The sequence below is a fragment of the Salarias fasciatus genome, chromosome 17 (assembly GCF_902148845.1).
Source record: "Salarias fasciatus chromosome 17, fSalaFa1.1, whole genome shotgun sequence".
Classification (NCBI taxonomy): Eukaryota; Metazoa; Chordata; class Actinopteri; order Blenniiformes; family Blenniidae; genus Salarias; species Salarias fasciatus.
In genome coordinates, this window is record NC_043761.1 from 11,073,148 (window position 1) to 11,089,840 (window position 16,693).

At 39.7% G+C, this 16,693-nt stretch overlaps 1 protein-coding gene across 2 annotated transcripts in view; it reads left to right on the top strand.

The window, feature by feature from the left end:
- grm8a (glutamate receptor, metabotropic 8a) overlaps positions 1-15,307 on the top strand; it is a 193,035-nt gene extending 177,728 nt beyond the window's left edge. Inside the window, exons 11-13 of one of the 2 annotated variants that reach the window (XM_030113945.1) lie at positions 12,844-12,984; positions 13,208-13,313; positions 14,994-15,307. In XM_030113945.1, the coding sequence (XP_029969805.1) occupies positions 12,844-12,984; positions 13,208-13,313; positions 14,994-15,043 (297 nt within the window). In that variant the 3' untranslated portion in view covers positions 15,044-15,307. Of the gene's footprint in view, positions 1-12,843; positions 12,985-13,207; positions 13,318-14,993 lie in introns of both variants that reach the window. The other variant, XM_030113946.1, reaches the window with a different exon arrangement.
- Positions 15,308-16,693: the final 1,386 nt, after the last annotated feature.

A 16,693-nucleotide genomic window follows, 5' to 3' on the forward strand; every position in this document is an offset into this window, starting at 1 on the left:
GGCGTTGCAAACAAAGTAGTACATTCACAAAAGACATAATTGTGGCCTTTAAATGAAAAGAAAACCATATTAAACAAGTTTGAGATACAAATGATAAACATAGGGGGGGCTTTTTCCCACTCAGTGCCCCTGTAAGACTGAGGCAGTAGGACCGCCTCTGTTTGGCCGACTGGCACAAGAAAACAAGATGGCGCCCGGTGAGTGTTTATCTCCTGAACTGTAAATGTTTGTGCGCTGAAGTGAATGAGTAGGACTGTCAAGTGTGCACCCTCAGCTGCCCTACAGAACTGTTTTTGTGTGTGTGTGTGTTGGGGGTGGTGGTGGTGGTGGTGGTGGTGGTGGTGGGGGGGGGGGGGGGGGATCGTGGTGGTAGTTTTGCAAGTGGTAGCAAACGAGGAAGAAGTGAAGTTTTGTCGTGTCGTGTGCGTGGGTGCGTGCGCTGTCCACAGTCCGTGATGGGGTACAGTCAAGTCGGCCCATAGCCACGTCGGCCCCATGCAAACTCGACAGGGCTTGTATCACGCCACACATTGTATTTCGCACGCTGAAAAAAAAAGATAAAAAAATAAAAAATACCGGCTAATTTGTCTGGTGCCTATGGAACTGTAATTCACTGCTTTCAGCCTGGTTTTTCCCCCTGCGAAGTCCACCTGAGCTGACATGAAGTTTGTGCAAAGAAAGAAGGAACCTTATTGAATTGAATTGAACGGTGTGTTGTGTTATACATACTACAGCGTCAGAATGATTGAAGTGAAAGTGCATAATGTGAAATAATGTTAATATTTACATTAAATGCTTAATGATTAAATATGTAGGCTCATTTGCATATCTAGGTCAAATTAGATTATGACGTCATTTAAAATGATACATTGTTGCAAACTCCTCAGTCAGGACAGTTCTAAATGACATCTTCATACTGAAAGAAGGAACCATATTGGTACAAAGTCAGTCATGTGAAGTGACAGAGCTACAGCCATAGAGTCCTGATCATTCAAAGGCAGCTTTTAAATGGAAGTACAGATATCTATTGTCATGCAGCTATTGTATTTAATTCTTTTGCAAATGAGAAATGCTACTTACACTTACAAATAAAATTTGATTGGTGCCTTGTCTCATGTTATCACACAGCAACATTTGAATAATTTAGATTGATTTTAATTGATTGAAAGTCCTTAATTCGTCCGATAGGGGGAAACTGCAGTGTTCCAGCAGCATAGAGAAAAGAAATATAAATTTACAAAGCCCAACCATACATAGAAAAATGAAATATGATTCAATTATAACTTTAGGTTAGATACAATTAAATAACAGATGTAAGATAACTGACAGTTAAATATAATTTAGATATAATATAATTAAGATATACTTAAATAACATAAACTAACAGATATAAATTGAATATAATTTACATATACATCTAAAGGCTGGTACACAATACAGGGTTTTGTAAATCTTCCTCGATTCAGAGACCACACACTAGAAGACAACAGAAGACAGATCGCACCACATTTTCCTCTCCTGATCTTCTAGTGTGCGGAGTCGCTCTGGAGCAGACATGGGGCCGACTTGACTGTAAGCCGTCCGTGGTAGAGGCTGCTCCGTCACTTTCTCCTGGACTGATCTACATACACTGAGATCTAGTCATGGAACTGGTTGATTAGAAAAAAATGAATATATTGTCAAAAGCCAAGCTTTTTCAGTCTGTGCTAAAATTGTGGAAAAATATACTTTATCTTTCACATTTGAGGTAAAATGCTTGGAAATGCTCTGATATTCTGACTTTTTGGCTAGCAGCTCCTGCAGAGGCTCTGCACGGGGAACCCATACAGAGAACAGATCACTTTTGAACAATGTCTCTCTTCTTTTTTTTTTTTTTCGCTGCTGAGTTTAGCCGTCATGTCGTCTCCAGTATGACAGAATTCACCAACCCTTTGGGTAATTACACCAAGCAGCCTGTGTAGGAGAAAAAAAAAGAGTAAAATATTCCCTTTTTCTTAAAAAAAAAAAAAAAAAAAAAAAAAAAAAGGGAAAAAATCTTGCAATAATTCACAGGATTCTGTTGGGATTTGGTCGCTTGGCTGAGAAGTGGGAGAGACAGACAGCAAGTGTCAGATCTTGACATCAAACAGCGAGATGTTGAAGGAAGGGGGGACGCCCAGAGGGGAACCTCACACTGAGACGCTTGCAGACAAACACTCACTCACACATGTGCATGCGGAGGCTCACAAGCATACATTAAAGTACAGTAGCATGCACTTTCTGTAACACAAACACACACACACACACACACACAGAATTCCTCTCTCAAAGGAGTAGCAGAATCCTAGTAAATCATCTATATAAATAAAAAAAGTAAAATATGCATAATAAACTCAAACCTCATAGTCAGTATTTGTGTCTATTAAAATACTGAATGTATATATTTTCCGTTTCCTTTCAGTTCATGAAATGTTATGAGCGACAGCTCTAATAAATTGTACAGTATTAATTAAGCATGAGGATGATAATTTAAGCAAAATTAAAACATTGGAAAACAGATAAATGAAGCCATTGTGGATGCCCTCAATTTAATTAGCGCTGCTGATCCTGCTGATCCCTGGAGAAATTCAAAGTTTGTTGCCTTTCAGGCTGTTGCTGTGCATAAGCAATTATCTGGCATCCAGTTGCTGGCAATGCAGGGAAAATATTTGTGCTTGATGATTTTGGAGCTCGCTCAGCCTAAGTGTGGCAGGAACCCCTGGTCAACAAAAATTTGTAGGCCAATGGATAAATGGTCATTTTTAGGATAAACAGGACTGTAATGTTGGGAGAAAAACTGATTTAATAGTTTTGTGTCATTCAGATTAAATAGATGTTTATCAGAATTTGTCCCACACAAATTAGACAGCAATTAGGAGCAGGAATCATAATGAATGTGTTGCTTTCTTTGAAATAGGACTCACAGCAAGTATGTCAAACGCATTTCTAAGATATGTTTCCAGAGGTTATGCTGAGTTATTTTGGCTGTAATCTCATATTATTCATAAGAAACCACACGGGCAAGAACATTTTGTGCTTCTGCTGCTTTCTCCCCGAACTATTCTCTTATCTCTTCAGCTTTAAAAAAAAAAAATGAGTCGACGAGTGCACGACTCACGAGTTCCTAACAATTTCTAATTGTTGTGCTGCCACGGCTCTCTGTCTTCTATTGTCACGAACTCTGGATGACGTCCATTCATGCCATATCTTGTGTGTTTACATTTGAATGTGTAATAGTGTGCATTGTCAGGACAGTTTCTCACAGTAATAGTCAACATTCACTTCTGTGCTGTTTATTTTTTTTGAGGTTTTTATAGGAAAAAATAGGGAAGAAATCACAATAGTAACTATTTGTATTTGTCGAGTTTCTGGGTTTTTCCACAGAGAACAGAAAAAGCAGTAGATTGTATTTGAAGCTTCAACTCCGGACTATAGTTCCCTCTTTCTTTCTGAGAAAATAGAGATTGAGAGATGTTGTCGTGAGATTAGTTTGTGCTTTCTTAGCCCTTTTCACTGCGCATTGGTGTGAAGTACAGGAGGTTATTCACAGCTGAAGTTGAAGTGCAAACCACTCCAAAACGAAAGAGGTAAGCTCCTCTCCTCCTTCCTCTATTAGCCAATCACTGCAAAGCACGGCTTGCAACAGTTCACGAGTGTGTGTGATTGGCCGAGAACAGATCGAAAGGACAAGGCGATCATCATTGTGTTGTTACGACACCACTCCTCTGTTTGTATTGATGGGTCGCATTAGCATAATTTCTCGATACAGCATGTTAATGTAGCAACAGTAATTAGTTTTATTTAAATGAGAGAAAACATTCATACTGACAAATTGATTACCATTTTAGTTTAAGAGTGAGATGCATCTCAATGGTAGTGGAGTCTGCAGGAAGCTACAAAACAGGCAAAACAGTGCATGTGGTTCAAATCCTACTGCCAATGAGTTGCTGCAGTATAGCATCCTGATTAATGTCCTTAACAGGCAATCGCCTCACAGGCTAACTGCTCCGAGTATCTGTAGTTAACATTAACTAGCAGAGAAATAATCCCCCCGAGTGGATCAGTAAAATAACTTTTTTCATTCACTTTTTCTTCTCCAGCAGTTTTAATCTTGAAACAGATTTTGTGGTCTGTTAAAAATGGAAGCCGAGCTAGAAGAATTCAGAAGATAAATAAAGTCACTTTCCCAATTCCCTCATTTTACCAGCATCCTCTTTTATTGTTTTCTTTAGCATTACAAAAGAGGATTGAGCCTATTTTGCACAGGCCTCCATTGATCCGGAAACCTGCTTTTTATGATATCCAGACCGTTTTTCTTCTAACTAAAACAGCACAAAAAAAGAAGCGGTGTCAGAACGGCAGAGGGGAAAGACACTTTCACGTTTCCTGCGACTTGGATAAGAGTTGAGTGATGCTGCTCCGTGGAAGTCCTTGCTGGGTGTTTTAATTGGCTGGAGCGGTGCACAGTGGGGCCACGGCTGTGTCACTTATGGGAGGAATGAGGCTATTGACAACAGGCCGACCCTCACAGCACCCATTACAATTCAACTTTTATGCATAAGTCAGGAATGGCTTGACTCGAGGCTGCCGGCTGAATCTCATACAGATCTGCAAGTCGATAAGAGCCACGCTAACAAGCTGTGCTGCAGCAAACACAGCTATAACATTATTTCATAAAAAGCCCCGCGCACTCTTTCCTGACACACACAAATCCTCGACTGGTATGGATTAGATGAAGGAAAAAAGGGCTTTAAGTGCTGTTTTGTAGCATCTAATGAGGCACTTGCGGACAACAGTGACCAGTGGGCTCGGGCCCAATTAAATGGCACCAACAGGAAGTTAAAATATTGTAGTGGAGAGTTCCATGTCTTTTCTTTACAATTTTTCATCATAGCACCATTAGGGAAGTATGTGTGACAGACGTGTGGAGAGGTTTAATAAGCATGTTAAGATTGAATAAATTCTTGAAAAAGGAAGTTTTTCACACAAAGGGATTTTAAAAACTACTTTTCACCTTTGAGTCACTTTTTAATGGAGATTTTAAATGATGTTTTTTGAATTGAGCACTATAATTGGAGCTGCTTTTTTGTCATTGGTCTTCTCTGCTTTGGCCATGAACCGATGGTTTTAAAAGCTATTTTCAGACACTGACGTCGTCAACATGTTTCTCAGTCCTCAGTGAATTCGCAACACATCGTCGGCAGTACTTGTAGGAAATATCTATGAGAATATATGAAGCGAATACAATTCCGTGTGTTATTTTGAGTCATATTGATGATTTCCTGTAGTGATGGAAAACAAACTTGAATGCTCCTATTTTCTTAAAATAACTATTGATTAGTTATTGTAAGTGTGGGATATTTTGTGTAGATGGAAATTTTTATATTTGATATGAATGTACTATTTCAGTCACTAATGCGTTTGAAAACGGTTTTTCCCCTTGGCAATAATGTTATATTCAGTGACATTATGTTTATATGAATCTTCAGGAGCTGCTTCCTTTTACAGTCGATTGAGTTCAGACCATCAGATAAGAGATGAAATCTAAAGATTATTTCCCCTCTCTGTGCCATAAAAGCATTTTTGTTGAGTTCCCTTCCTTTAACACATAATCTGCAGCTTTTAGTAGCCTTGGAGAGATGACTTGAGATCACAACACTTGCTTTCAAAATGCCTTGTGAGACAAATAGTTTTTTTATTAAGTCACACAGAAAAATCTAGACTCGCGGGTTTGATGTTGTTTGAACTCATTGATTTGTTTTCTCATCTGGAAGATAATCCCTGGTGGAGAGTTGCACAGCTCCTATGACTACTAATAACTGTTAATAACACGTCATAGGAACTGCTATCAGACATCAGGACAAATTTATCACTTGCATATTGTCAAAACTGAATTCAACATACTTTATAAAAAAAGTAAATATTCCTATTATACCTCGGACATGAAAAAGACCAGTGGTTAGAGCTCTTTTCTCTCAGTTGTGGTGTTTATTTGGTCACTTCTTGTTAGTAATCCCATGTATTGCTTTCTTTTTGAGCATTCACAATGTAAATTATGCACAGCAAGAATTTGATCTGATTCACTGAATAGATCAATCCCATAAAGCTTTGCACTGTGAGGTTGGCAGTTTCTTACATGTATAGTATTTTACATATAATTCAACTTTGTCTGGAAACTCACCACTAAGAAGATGAATTAATTCGCTTAACTTCCTGAAATTGTTGTTTCATTTGGAGCTGAAACACCAAAAAAATCATTCTTCTTGTTCAGAGTCTGATCAGAAAAGTTTGTTTTAGGGCAATGTTTCCTTCTCAATAACTTTGAGTCTATGAAGTCTGCATAATCCCAATCCTTCATATTCATCTGTGTCATAAGTGATTCAATCCTTACTGCTATGATCCCTTCAAATAAATAAATAAATAAATAAATAAATATTTCACAAAAATAAAGTCTCTTCTGCCTCCCGCTGCTCAGTTGATTAACATGATGAGTGTTCCCATGGTGCCAGAGGAGAGAAAGAGGGAGGTGTCAATTAGGCTCAGAGAAACACACACCCGGGAGGTTTTGCTACTAAATGGCTTCATGTGAAGTTAGATCAGGACCTTTAAGCAATTTGGAAAGTCACGCTGCTTGAAAAATATTTTCACAGGGACGAGCACCTGTCAAGGACACCTCAGCTCAGTGTTGTGACACATTCTAGAGGAGAATAATATCACACTTTGTGTGGGAAACTCAGTTCTGCAGTTCTGACTGAAAGCGGCTTTCTTTTTGCTACCCATCTTTCTCTCCACCCGATCACTGACTTCAGACAAAGTAGCCAGGAGTCATTTATGTCAAATTTTCCAGACAACAAAAAAGCAAAAATGCAAAGAAGTTCTATCTGGCAGAAGATCTTGATGACTCAGTGACCATAGAAGGGTGAATTTGAGTTCGGCTTTAAGAAAACGCTCAGCGATTTGATGCAAGTGTCCAGATGGAAGGACGGCGTTCCTCCATTCTGAAACGTCTTTTTTTACCCATTGTCCCCAGGCGGTGACTTTTTTTATAGCTCGTGTTTCAGATAACATGTCTGATGTATTTCTTTGTGGTAAAACATGAGTGAATAAAGCTTTCAAAGATTGCAGGGTCTTTTTTTTTGATCAGCTTCACTCCAATTAGATGCACTTATCAACGATTGCACGCTCTGCTGGCTGGTTCTTCCTCAGACCCACGCTGCAGAGCAGAGCAGTGCCAACGACACACAAGATGGTGTTAACCATGAAAACTTGGTGCTTGGTTAAAGCAAAGTTTTTTTCAACATGTGTGAGCCTCCCTGTAAGTGTCCCAGGGGAAAATCTTTATTGAGTCCCGAACAACATGCCAATGGCGAGGAGTGCGGCAGGACTTTGTTGCCTAGTTCAGTCAGTGTGTTTCTGTGTCACTTCATTATTGATGTGTGTTTCTCTTCATCACTCACTCAGGCCCTGCAAGCCAATGTTTTTGGGGGGTTTTTTTTGTTTGTTTTTTTTTTCCCAAAAAAATGTTTTTTCTTCCCAGTGTCCTTTGCCTTGTTTAGTTTCTCAGCCATTTACCCATAATGCCTGTCGTATTCGTGCCATTTCTGTTGTTTTCTTTCTTTTTTTTTTTCCAAAAGAAAACCTCTAGTCTATGTTGGCAAAGCCGGGCACACAGCCGTCTAAAGCTGTTTGATTTCTGTAGCCTTTGCTTGCTTTCTGGTTTGAAAGAAGCTGCAATAATCACAGATGCTGTGTAATAACCAAAAATCTCCCATGTCTGGGTTCATGAAACTTCAGAAGCTCAGATTTTTTATTTTTTTTTTTCTGTGTTTTTTGCTTATGTGCCTCTCGCATGTGTCAAATTTGGATAAATCCGCATTTGGCTTCACACACCCTCAATCCGAGTTGCGTCATGTTTTAGTTTTGACTCCAGAGATTCTGGTTTTAGAGGAATTGGCTAAAATACATCACTGTCTCACTGGGCTTGTCACTTCTCAGCAGCAGATTCTGATCGTGTACCAACCAGCTGTGGTGAGAAAATGATTCATCCACCAAAGGTGCAGAGAAAAAGCTCTCTGGTGCTACTATTTTCCATTTATATAACATATGATTAACATAATGCCTACTTGCTGTATGTCTCATTGCTATGTGCATATCAGCAAGTAAAAATCGCAGTGTGTGCAAAGACTTGGCCCAATTTGGTTAATTTGCTTCTGGTGCAGTCTTTCTAAGTACGTTCTGTTACAGTGTCATCATATACCGAGGCCAAGTCAGATTAACCATTCACATTAGCTGTCAGGCTTCAACAATCATGTGGCTCAGCTGTGAAAAGGAGAATGCTCTCTGTACGCCCATTTGATGTACGGTTGAACTATTATGCGGCCTGTCTGTCAGGATCAACCACGTGCCCCAGGAATTAACATTTTTATACTGATGTTTAGTATAAGCGGCCGACCGTATGTTCTGTCTGGACCGGAGGAGGAGGAGTGACATGATCGTTGAACCTGATGATAACCGTGTTGGAGGAAAACAACCAAGACCGTCAGTACAGTCGAGAAGCGACTGTCTACATGTTGATCCACAGTGACGACAAAGGCTTTCTAATCCTTTAGTTTCCATATTATCAATCCAGCTTAGTTTCTGTCCATATAGGAGGAAACCAAAAACTGCATTCACACCCTCAAGAAAAGTTATTTCTCTCTGCTCTAATTGTTGGAAGTTTCTTCCTCATGATTAAAATATGCTTACATTAAAAGGACCTGGGACGGTCTTGTTGATGGAAAATGTGTTTACAATTAAATACAAAAACAGAAGGGAGGTCTTGACCAGGTTGTGTTGTTGGTGGATAAATGATTGCAATCATTACCAAAAAGGTCCGCGCTGAGAACCGCGGAACAATCCTTTAGGTGCTAATTGAAAATTAATCAGCATTAAGGGCATGAAAATCTTTTGATGAGCATTTTTCTGAAAATGAAATGAGCCATTAGACGCCAATAAAAACACCCAACACGGGAAGTACTGATTAATAAGTTCACTAAAGCAGCACTACCTGCACCCTAAAACTAAACAGAGGAGCAACACAAATCCAAATATCGCTGTACTCTTTATTCTTTCTCATAGTCTTTTCATATAACACACCAGAAAAAGAGACATCTATAAATACTTGAACCCTAAAGGTACACATTGAATACAGCTATCTACAGTCAACCGCTTGCTCTTTGAGCTACTTTTGAGAAAATAAAGAGCTCCTCGGGTGCACATATTTTGGGTCATTATCATCGTTGGACAGCAAGGTGGAGGACGACAGGTTGTGTGTGTGTTTGTGTGTGTGTGTGTGTGTGTGTGTGTGTGTAAATAACAGCAGGAATCCACATCTTTTGACCAAAGGCTGAATGTAATGGAAGCGGCTATCAGCAGCCTCGCTGCTGTTTTGATAAGAGCAAGTTCACAGCTTAAGGGAGTCGTTCTTTTCCTTTCACTCTTTATTCCATCTTTACCATTTTCTTTATTTGCTTTTTTTTTTTTTTTTTTTTAAACTTTACTGCCTTCTCTCTGCCTCCATCTGTTCCTCTCAGATATGGTGAGTCACTGATCCCTGGATCAGCACCGTTCAATTAGGTGCAATCTGTAGGCAGGACATGTGAGAAACAAACAATATGGCAACATGTAAATATATCAAACTCCTCCTGCTAGCTGTGGTAATGACTGTTTTCCTTCCCCTTAATTGAATGTCTCACACAGACTTAAAGTGAATTTCCTGGTGTGGTGTATGTTCAATGTCTTTGTGTGTGTGTGTGTGTGTGTGTGTGTGTGTGTGTGTGTGTGTGTGTGAATATAAACGGCTTTCACAGCTTGTAGGGCAGCTGCAGGCAGGGTTCTTTTACCCCCCTGGCCAACATGCTCCTTGATGTTATGATATTAAAGGTCGCCCTTGGAAGAGAGTATCTCTGTGTTTAATTTCCGTATGAAATCCTTATTACGGTCTGTTTGACCGGGAAACCAGCTTGGTATTTTATATGTCGGGTTCATGTTTATGCATGCATCCGTTTGCCTGTGGTTCACTTCAAGTGCACTCCCCTTCCCCTTTGGCTTCTGTCAGTGCAGTCAATTGTCGCCTGAAGGCTGTTTGTGTGCTCTTATATATTTGTGTTGACTGTTCCGACTGTGGGACCTTATTACTGGACGTATTTCTGGAAAGGGAGAACATTTTGGTTTCACCTCAGACTTGTTTGAGGGTAAAGACCTTGATTTAATTCAGAGTTTTGATTTGTTTTTGACTATTGTTTTCAATAACATGTTTTAAAATGACTGTAGTAGTACTATTTTTCTGGTACGAGAAGGTATTTCATTTTTTTGTAATGTGATGTATTTTGTTGTAGAGTGCTGATAAAGCTTGCTTGATAAAGCCACATAATTGTGAGCGGGGGAAAAAACTCCTCCGAGCCGAACCCTCCCATCGAATCCATTTAATAAGGAACATATTTGAAAAATAAATTCCAATGATGATTGTTAATTTGGATTAGTTTTAATTTGGATTTGGATTAGCCTACTCACAAATCTACAAAGACACTTGTGTGTGAGTGTGTGAGTTTCAGATACATCAGCAATCACAAAGTCAGATCATAATCTAAGGAGCCAGTGGGGAGAGTCGTGTGTTTTCATCTATTTAAAGTATTAGTTAATTAGATACCCTGTATCTTTGTTAAGTACTTTAATCCCATTTGTCAGTGAGCTCTTTTTGATATTGAATCCAAGAGTCCCCGGTCAGGTTTTAATGAGAAATTAAACGACTTTTTACTAAAGCAGACAGACTTGTGGAGTATTCTTTTTTTTTTTCAAACATCATAAAGCTATTAATTTCCCGGGTGGTTAAACCCAGCAACACACCACATCATTGCCGCTATTGACTGAGAAACCTGAGGTCATGTCTCCTCTTTATTTCATGCGGTGTCCATTTTTAGTTCCAGCACATTTTGAACAATTGCCCTAATGTGTTTTTAAATCTTGAGGCACAATTACAACCTTCATTGAATTCTGAAATGAATGGCGAAATTAAAAGAACCTTGCCTGGAACGGTGAATATCAGGCTCTTGGTCTTATTTAGTCTCAGGTATAATAGTGCATGATGGGTATTTCGCGTTTCATATATTCATGTGTTATACACACTGAGCCTGGACACTGATTTCCTTTCAGAACTTCTCGGATTCTTCATTGAAAATGGAAAATAAATTCACTTTCTCTCTCACCTGGTGACTGTTGAGGGCAGCTGAGTGAAGCAAATGTTTCACGAACTAGTTTAAGCTGGTATTTTTGGCACGGTGCATTATCCAGCCGTGAGGAATAGGTTGACTGTGGTCACGAAGGGATGGACACTAATATGAAGGCAGGTCGAGGCACCCAGATGAAACTTAAACTATCAAAAAAGGGCTGTGCTTAATCCGCTGTCAGAGGACAGGGTGGATCAGTATTTTATTCAAGACTTGTCCATTCTAAAATATTTAATATTGGACACTAAAAGCATGTAAAATACACTAAATTATGGATTTGTAAGTTAGGTTTCGTGCAGCCTGATCTACTGGTGGATCTGTCCTGAAAAAATTAATTTTGTTAGATTCTTCAAAAAAAAATGACATGAAGGATGAACATGTGTATATTAACACACACATTTGTAGAGAGCTTAAGTTTTACCTGTTAAACAAACCCTGAAAGTATCACTTCAGTCTTTTCTAAATGTATGCACGTTTTCTTTCCTCAAATGGAAATGAAGCAGCGGATCAAACAAGCGGTGTTCAGACTCTCCTCAGGTGAACAGCCGTTGTATGCTTAACGGCGCAGCTCTGCTTTCTCCCTCTTTCCGTTTCTGCTGGGTGTCAGGCTGGAGTTACCAGCCCGGCCTCATTCGGTGCGTCTGAGCACTTTTTGACAGCGCCGGCCGCTCCAGTCGCTCCGGTCACCCTCTCTTTCTCACTTGATCTCTTCAAGTCTCATTCTTGTTCTCTTTTTGTCACTCGCCACATCCCTAAACATCAATTTTTGTGTCAAGTTTCTCTCCCTCTTCGCGACCCTCTGTTTCTTTTGCCTTCTCAGCCGCCTTCTTTCATTTTTAACAGTTTGACTTGATATACATCCAGACTGCAGACAGCGCTCCCCTGATAAGCTCCATGTCTCGGGAGCTTGTCAGCTGTGTCAGGGGTGTGGGTGAAGCCTGTCATTAAAGCCGTCCTCCTTTAAACTACTCTCACGGACTCTCTGAGGACTCTCGCAGTTTTGCTCAGTCCACTGCACAGTTTATATGTGAACGTGTTCTTCGTCTCATCTCCTGCCCTAACTCGGCTAACTAATGCCCCGAGTTTGAATATTCTGCCGTAATGTTTTTTATGTCAAGTGAAAAATAAATCTGGATGTTTAGTCGATCTTTATCTCCACTGTCTTCTTGATGCTGTTAAAAAAAACTAAACAAAAAAAACAGCTCATAATTATGACCAAAACAACACGACATTTGTTCGTTTCAGGCTCTGAGACGGCGAGATGAGCTCTTCAGCGCACGCACAATTAAGCAGCTTCATTGGCGCCATCATTTCATATACAGTCTGATCTACCTGCCTGTGTGTCACTGTCGCTGTCGCCACACTGATTTTCTGCTAATCTCACCCTTGTTAGGCTATTGTCTACTTCCCGTGCCTTCTACTTCCCATTTGTCTTTCTTCTTCTTTCCCGTTCGTCTAGCGTATTCAATAACTGGAAGATTAAACCAGCTATCTGTGACAGCTTGAAATGTGATAAATGACTCTCCGTCTCTGTCTCTCCTCCTCTCTCTCGTCCTCCTAGATGTATATCCAGACTACCACCCTGACTATCTCCCTCAGCCTGTCTGCCTCCGTGTCTCTGGGGATGCTCTACATGCCTAAGGTCTACATCATCCTCTTCCACCCCGAGCAGAACGTACCTAAACGAAAACGGAGCTTCAAGGTGAGACCAAGTTAAGATTTTTTTTTCCTTTCTGTTTCCCTGATATCATTTTCCATAACCTGCTTTGCTATTTTTTTAATGGTTTTGGCTGATGAGGGTGTTTGAGCAAAGTTAGTGTTTCTAACACGACTGGAAGAATGACATTTCGCTACGGCAGAGCCATTACCGTGAGCAGCCTGGCAGCATGTTAGCGGCATTGAATCTCTGATTGTTAATTACGCAGGCAATTGTGACAGCAGCCACCATGTCGGGAAAATTGACCCAGAAGGGAGGAGATCGACCAAATGGAGAGGTTAAGACCGAGCTGTGTGAGAGCATGGAGACCAACAGTGAGTAAGAGAACACCAAAGTTTTATAATTACACATATAAAACGTACCAAACAGTAATAATTACTTCCATGATGGAGTAATCCAGGTTAGATTTACCGTATGTCTTCTTACAAGGAAACTGCAATCTTCCCAAGGAAAACAACTTAATTACAAAAATGCATCACAGAGGAATAATACACACAAACCGCTTGAAAATCCATCATCTCTGGGAGAAAGAATTACAAAGAAACATTTCAAGTGAAACCACTTATTTACCATGCGCACATGCACAGAAGTGCACATTACCAATGTAAAATTATTAAAACCCAATAATATAAAGGAATATTTATTGCAAACAGCTGCTTTTGTGACATTATTGAGGTGCAAACACATAATTTGGCAGCCACCTTGCATGTTGGTAATTAATTAGCATTTTTGATGTAGCATCTAGTACTGTACGTGTGCATGTATGCATCATGCTTAAATACACTGTTGGTTGTTTTTTTTTAATTTATTTTTTTGCATTTGGCTGTAATTGAACATTAATTAGATGTCGGATTTTTTTTGTTAATTGCATGGCAAGCAGTCACGGTGATAGTGGCCATTTCTATATAGCAGGATGTGAGAATGGGCTTTTTTTTTTTTTTTCTCCCAGCAAATGAAATGCTGAATTTATGCATGAGCACGATTCACACAGTTTAATGTCCTCCTTTCCCTGATTTCAAATGTAAATAGAGTTTTGCATCCTTTGGTGTGTTCAGATCACATCCATTAAGCGTGCGTCACTGTCTGTATTAACATACTATATTGTGTGGACGGTAAAGAAGTAGACTGTGCCTTCCTGTCAGTACTTTATCACCATACGGGTGGGAGGCAGGCCACAGCTCATTTATTTAGTGAAAGGTTAAAATGCTTAGTCGTCTCTTTAAATTCACGACTTTGCAAAAAAAATAACCAAAAGTTTTAAATTTGTTCCATTAGTGCAGGAAAAAAAGTGTGTGTGTGCAGCAGTGAGGGATGTAATGCAAAGTTACCTGCTTTTTATTTACATACAAGTCCAGTTTCAAAAAGAATGGAAGAACAGTAAACGGTAAAATGTTAAAGTTGCTCTATTTTTTACGACAGTAGAAACTGTCGTAATTGTGCAACACAATTTTGAAGTGGAAAAGCATTTCTGTAACAGTGTCTATTTACACAAAGAAAGAAACCACGGACATTCCTTTGGACAGACGATGAAGCTGTATTGCTATCACGAGTGATTTTCAATTTTTATTTGTCCAATCTACTCGTGCGCGTGCAGAGGAACTGTTCACTACGGCCTCAGAGAAGTGAATGGACAAATGCGGCTCCGGTTTTCACATGAAAATATCGTGCAAATGGGGCTTCGTATTTATATTCTTTTTGGGTTTAAAAAATGGAGCATGAGAGCGCAGCAGTGCTGCATAGCAGTAGCCTGTGGTGCTGCTCAAACACTGACATTTACCATCGAGTGCTGGAGAGGACTCGCGACACCATGTGTGGAATGAAAGCCGGTGGACTGTGGATGTGACTCCGTTGTGTAGCTTTCTGACGTGATTTCCTCTTCTTTTCTGTCCCTTTCCATCCTCCGATCACATCTTCCACTTCCACCTTACTTACTTCCCCTTCCTGTTTCATCCTTCACGTCATCGGCGCCCTGAATACACATATTTTTCGCCCAGTTTCATCAACTAAGACAACATATGTCAGCTACAGTAACCATGCCATCTGAAGGGACCACCGAAGATCAAGGAGGGGATTGGAAAGAAGAGGGGCGTGTCTTGGGGCAGGGCCAAGCGACCGTCGAGTGAAGCTGATTGGCTGCCGAGGATCTGACGGAGAGACATGAGCGCCCAACGGAATCCAAGCATGAGACATTTTGTATTGTTCCCCATCAAAACCACAGAGGTGGGACCACATAAACAGCCAGTCGGTGTGCCTGCTTCCTGCTGCTCACAGCTCATTGGTCCTGCCATGAACTTACCTGTTCCAAAAAAAAAAAAAAAAGAAAAGAAAAGAAACCATGAAAAAAAATGTGTCACAGGATGCTGTGGTGGACATAAAAAAATAAATGAAAAAAGAAAAAAAAGACCAAAAAAAGATCAAAAAGAAAAATAATTTACAAAAAGAAAAACTCTCAGAAACCGTGTAGACATTATAACTAAAAGGGCAAAAGGTGGGGCTGAAAAAGAGATTTAACAGATTACATTTTAAAAGATATTTAAAAAGAGAAATGTAAGAGAAAATCTATGAGACTCAAACATGTTTGTTGTTGTTCTCTACTTGTAAGTATTTTTGTGGTTGTGATGATTTTTTCATTCTTGTCTCACCGTTGTCTGATGGATCGCCCTTGCATAATGAGATGAGTGTGTTTCCTCCTGCTGTCTTGGCTAACCGGGTTGTAGCCTTGGGTTGTGAACCTGTAAAATGCCATGGTTGAAGCATGCCAGTTTTTATACAAAAAGGAGATTTATTTATAATAAAGGAATGTTTTGCAAATGTGTAGATCTGTTGTCATGCTTTTGCAAAAAGGTGGGTGATCTCTTGAGCTTCTGGAGGAACCACAGGTTGTTGGTTTTTTTTGTTTTTTTTTTTTTTTTTTTTTTGCACTACTCACCAAAAAATATCTTTTCAAACAGTTTGTTCTATTTGGTTATGAATTACAAAAATACCCTCTAAAGTCTGCGCCGCTGGAAGCAGTGTAATAATGGGAGCTTCTGAATGGGAGGAAATGGCTGATATTTAAGTGAAGTGCACTAATTTGTCGTTCCTGTACCCGTGCAACAACCTTTTAGATGCTCACCCTTCAAAATTACGCGAGATCTAAGAACGGAAACTCTTAGTGTATCAGCGAGTCCATTCTTGTCGGAGAGAACGATCAATAATGCTGAGGGCAAAGTGAAGCAGACAGATCACATGTTTTTGCAAGAAGATGGTGTGCCCTACAAGCAGATCACAGATAAAAAGTTGTGAATTCTATGTGTATTATTGTGTTCTCATGAATTAGCACACTTTCTGTCCTGTTGCAGTGTCATGGCATTCTCCAAAAAGCTCCTGTTTGAGATGATAAAATACAATGTCTGCAAATCGTTTTTTTTTCTTTTTTATTCTGTTTTGAACCACAGAGTACACTCTGGCCTTGGTCGGGAACGTATTGGAACATTTGGGTGTCGTGAAATACAGTATGAGATGAGAATATTGTTAGATTTCAGAACTTAGTTTCCTACTTTTGTGAATTATACCTCTTGTTTGCCCATATTTGCCAACTTTCTTCCTATTTTCTGCCAATTCAATCATCAATGAAGTGGCAGAATGTGTCATTAATCACGTTCAGCTTGATTTTCGAGTTAATCATGATAATTTGCAACAATTCCACTAACCC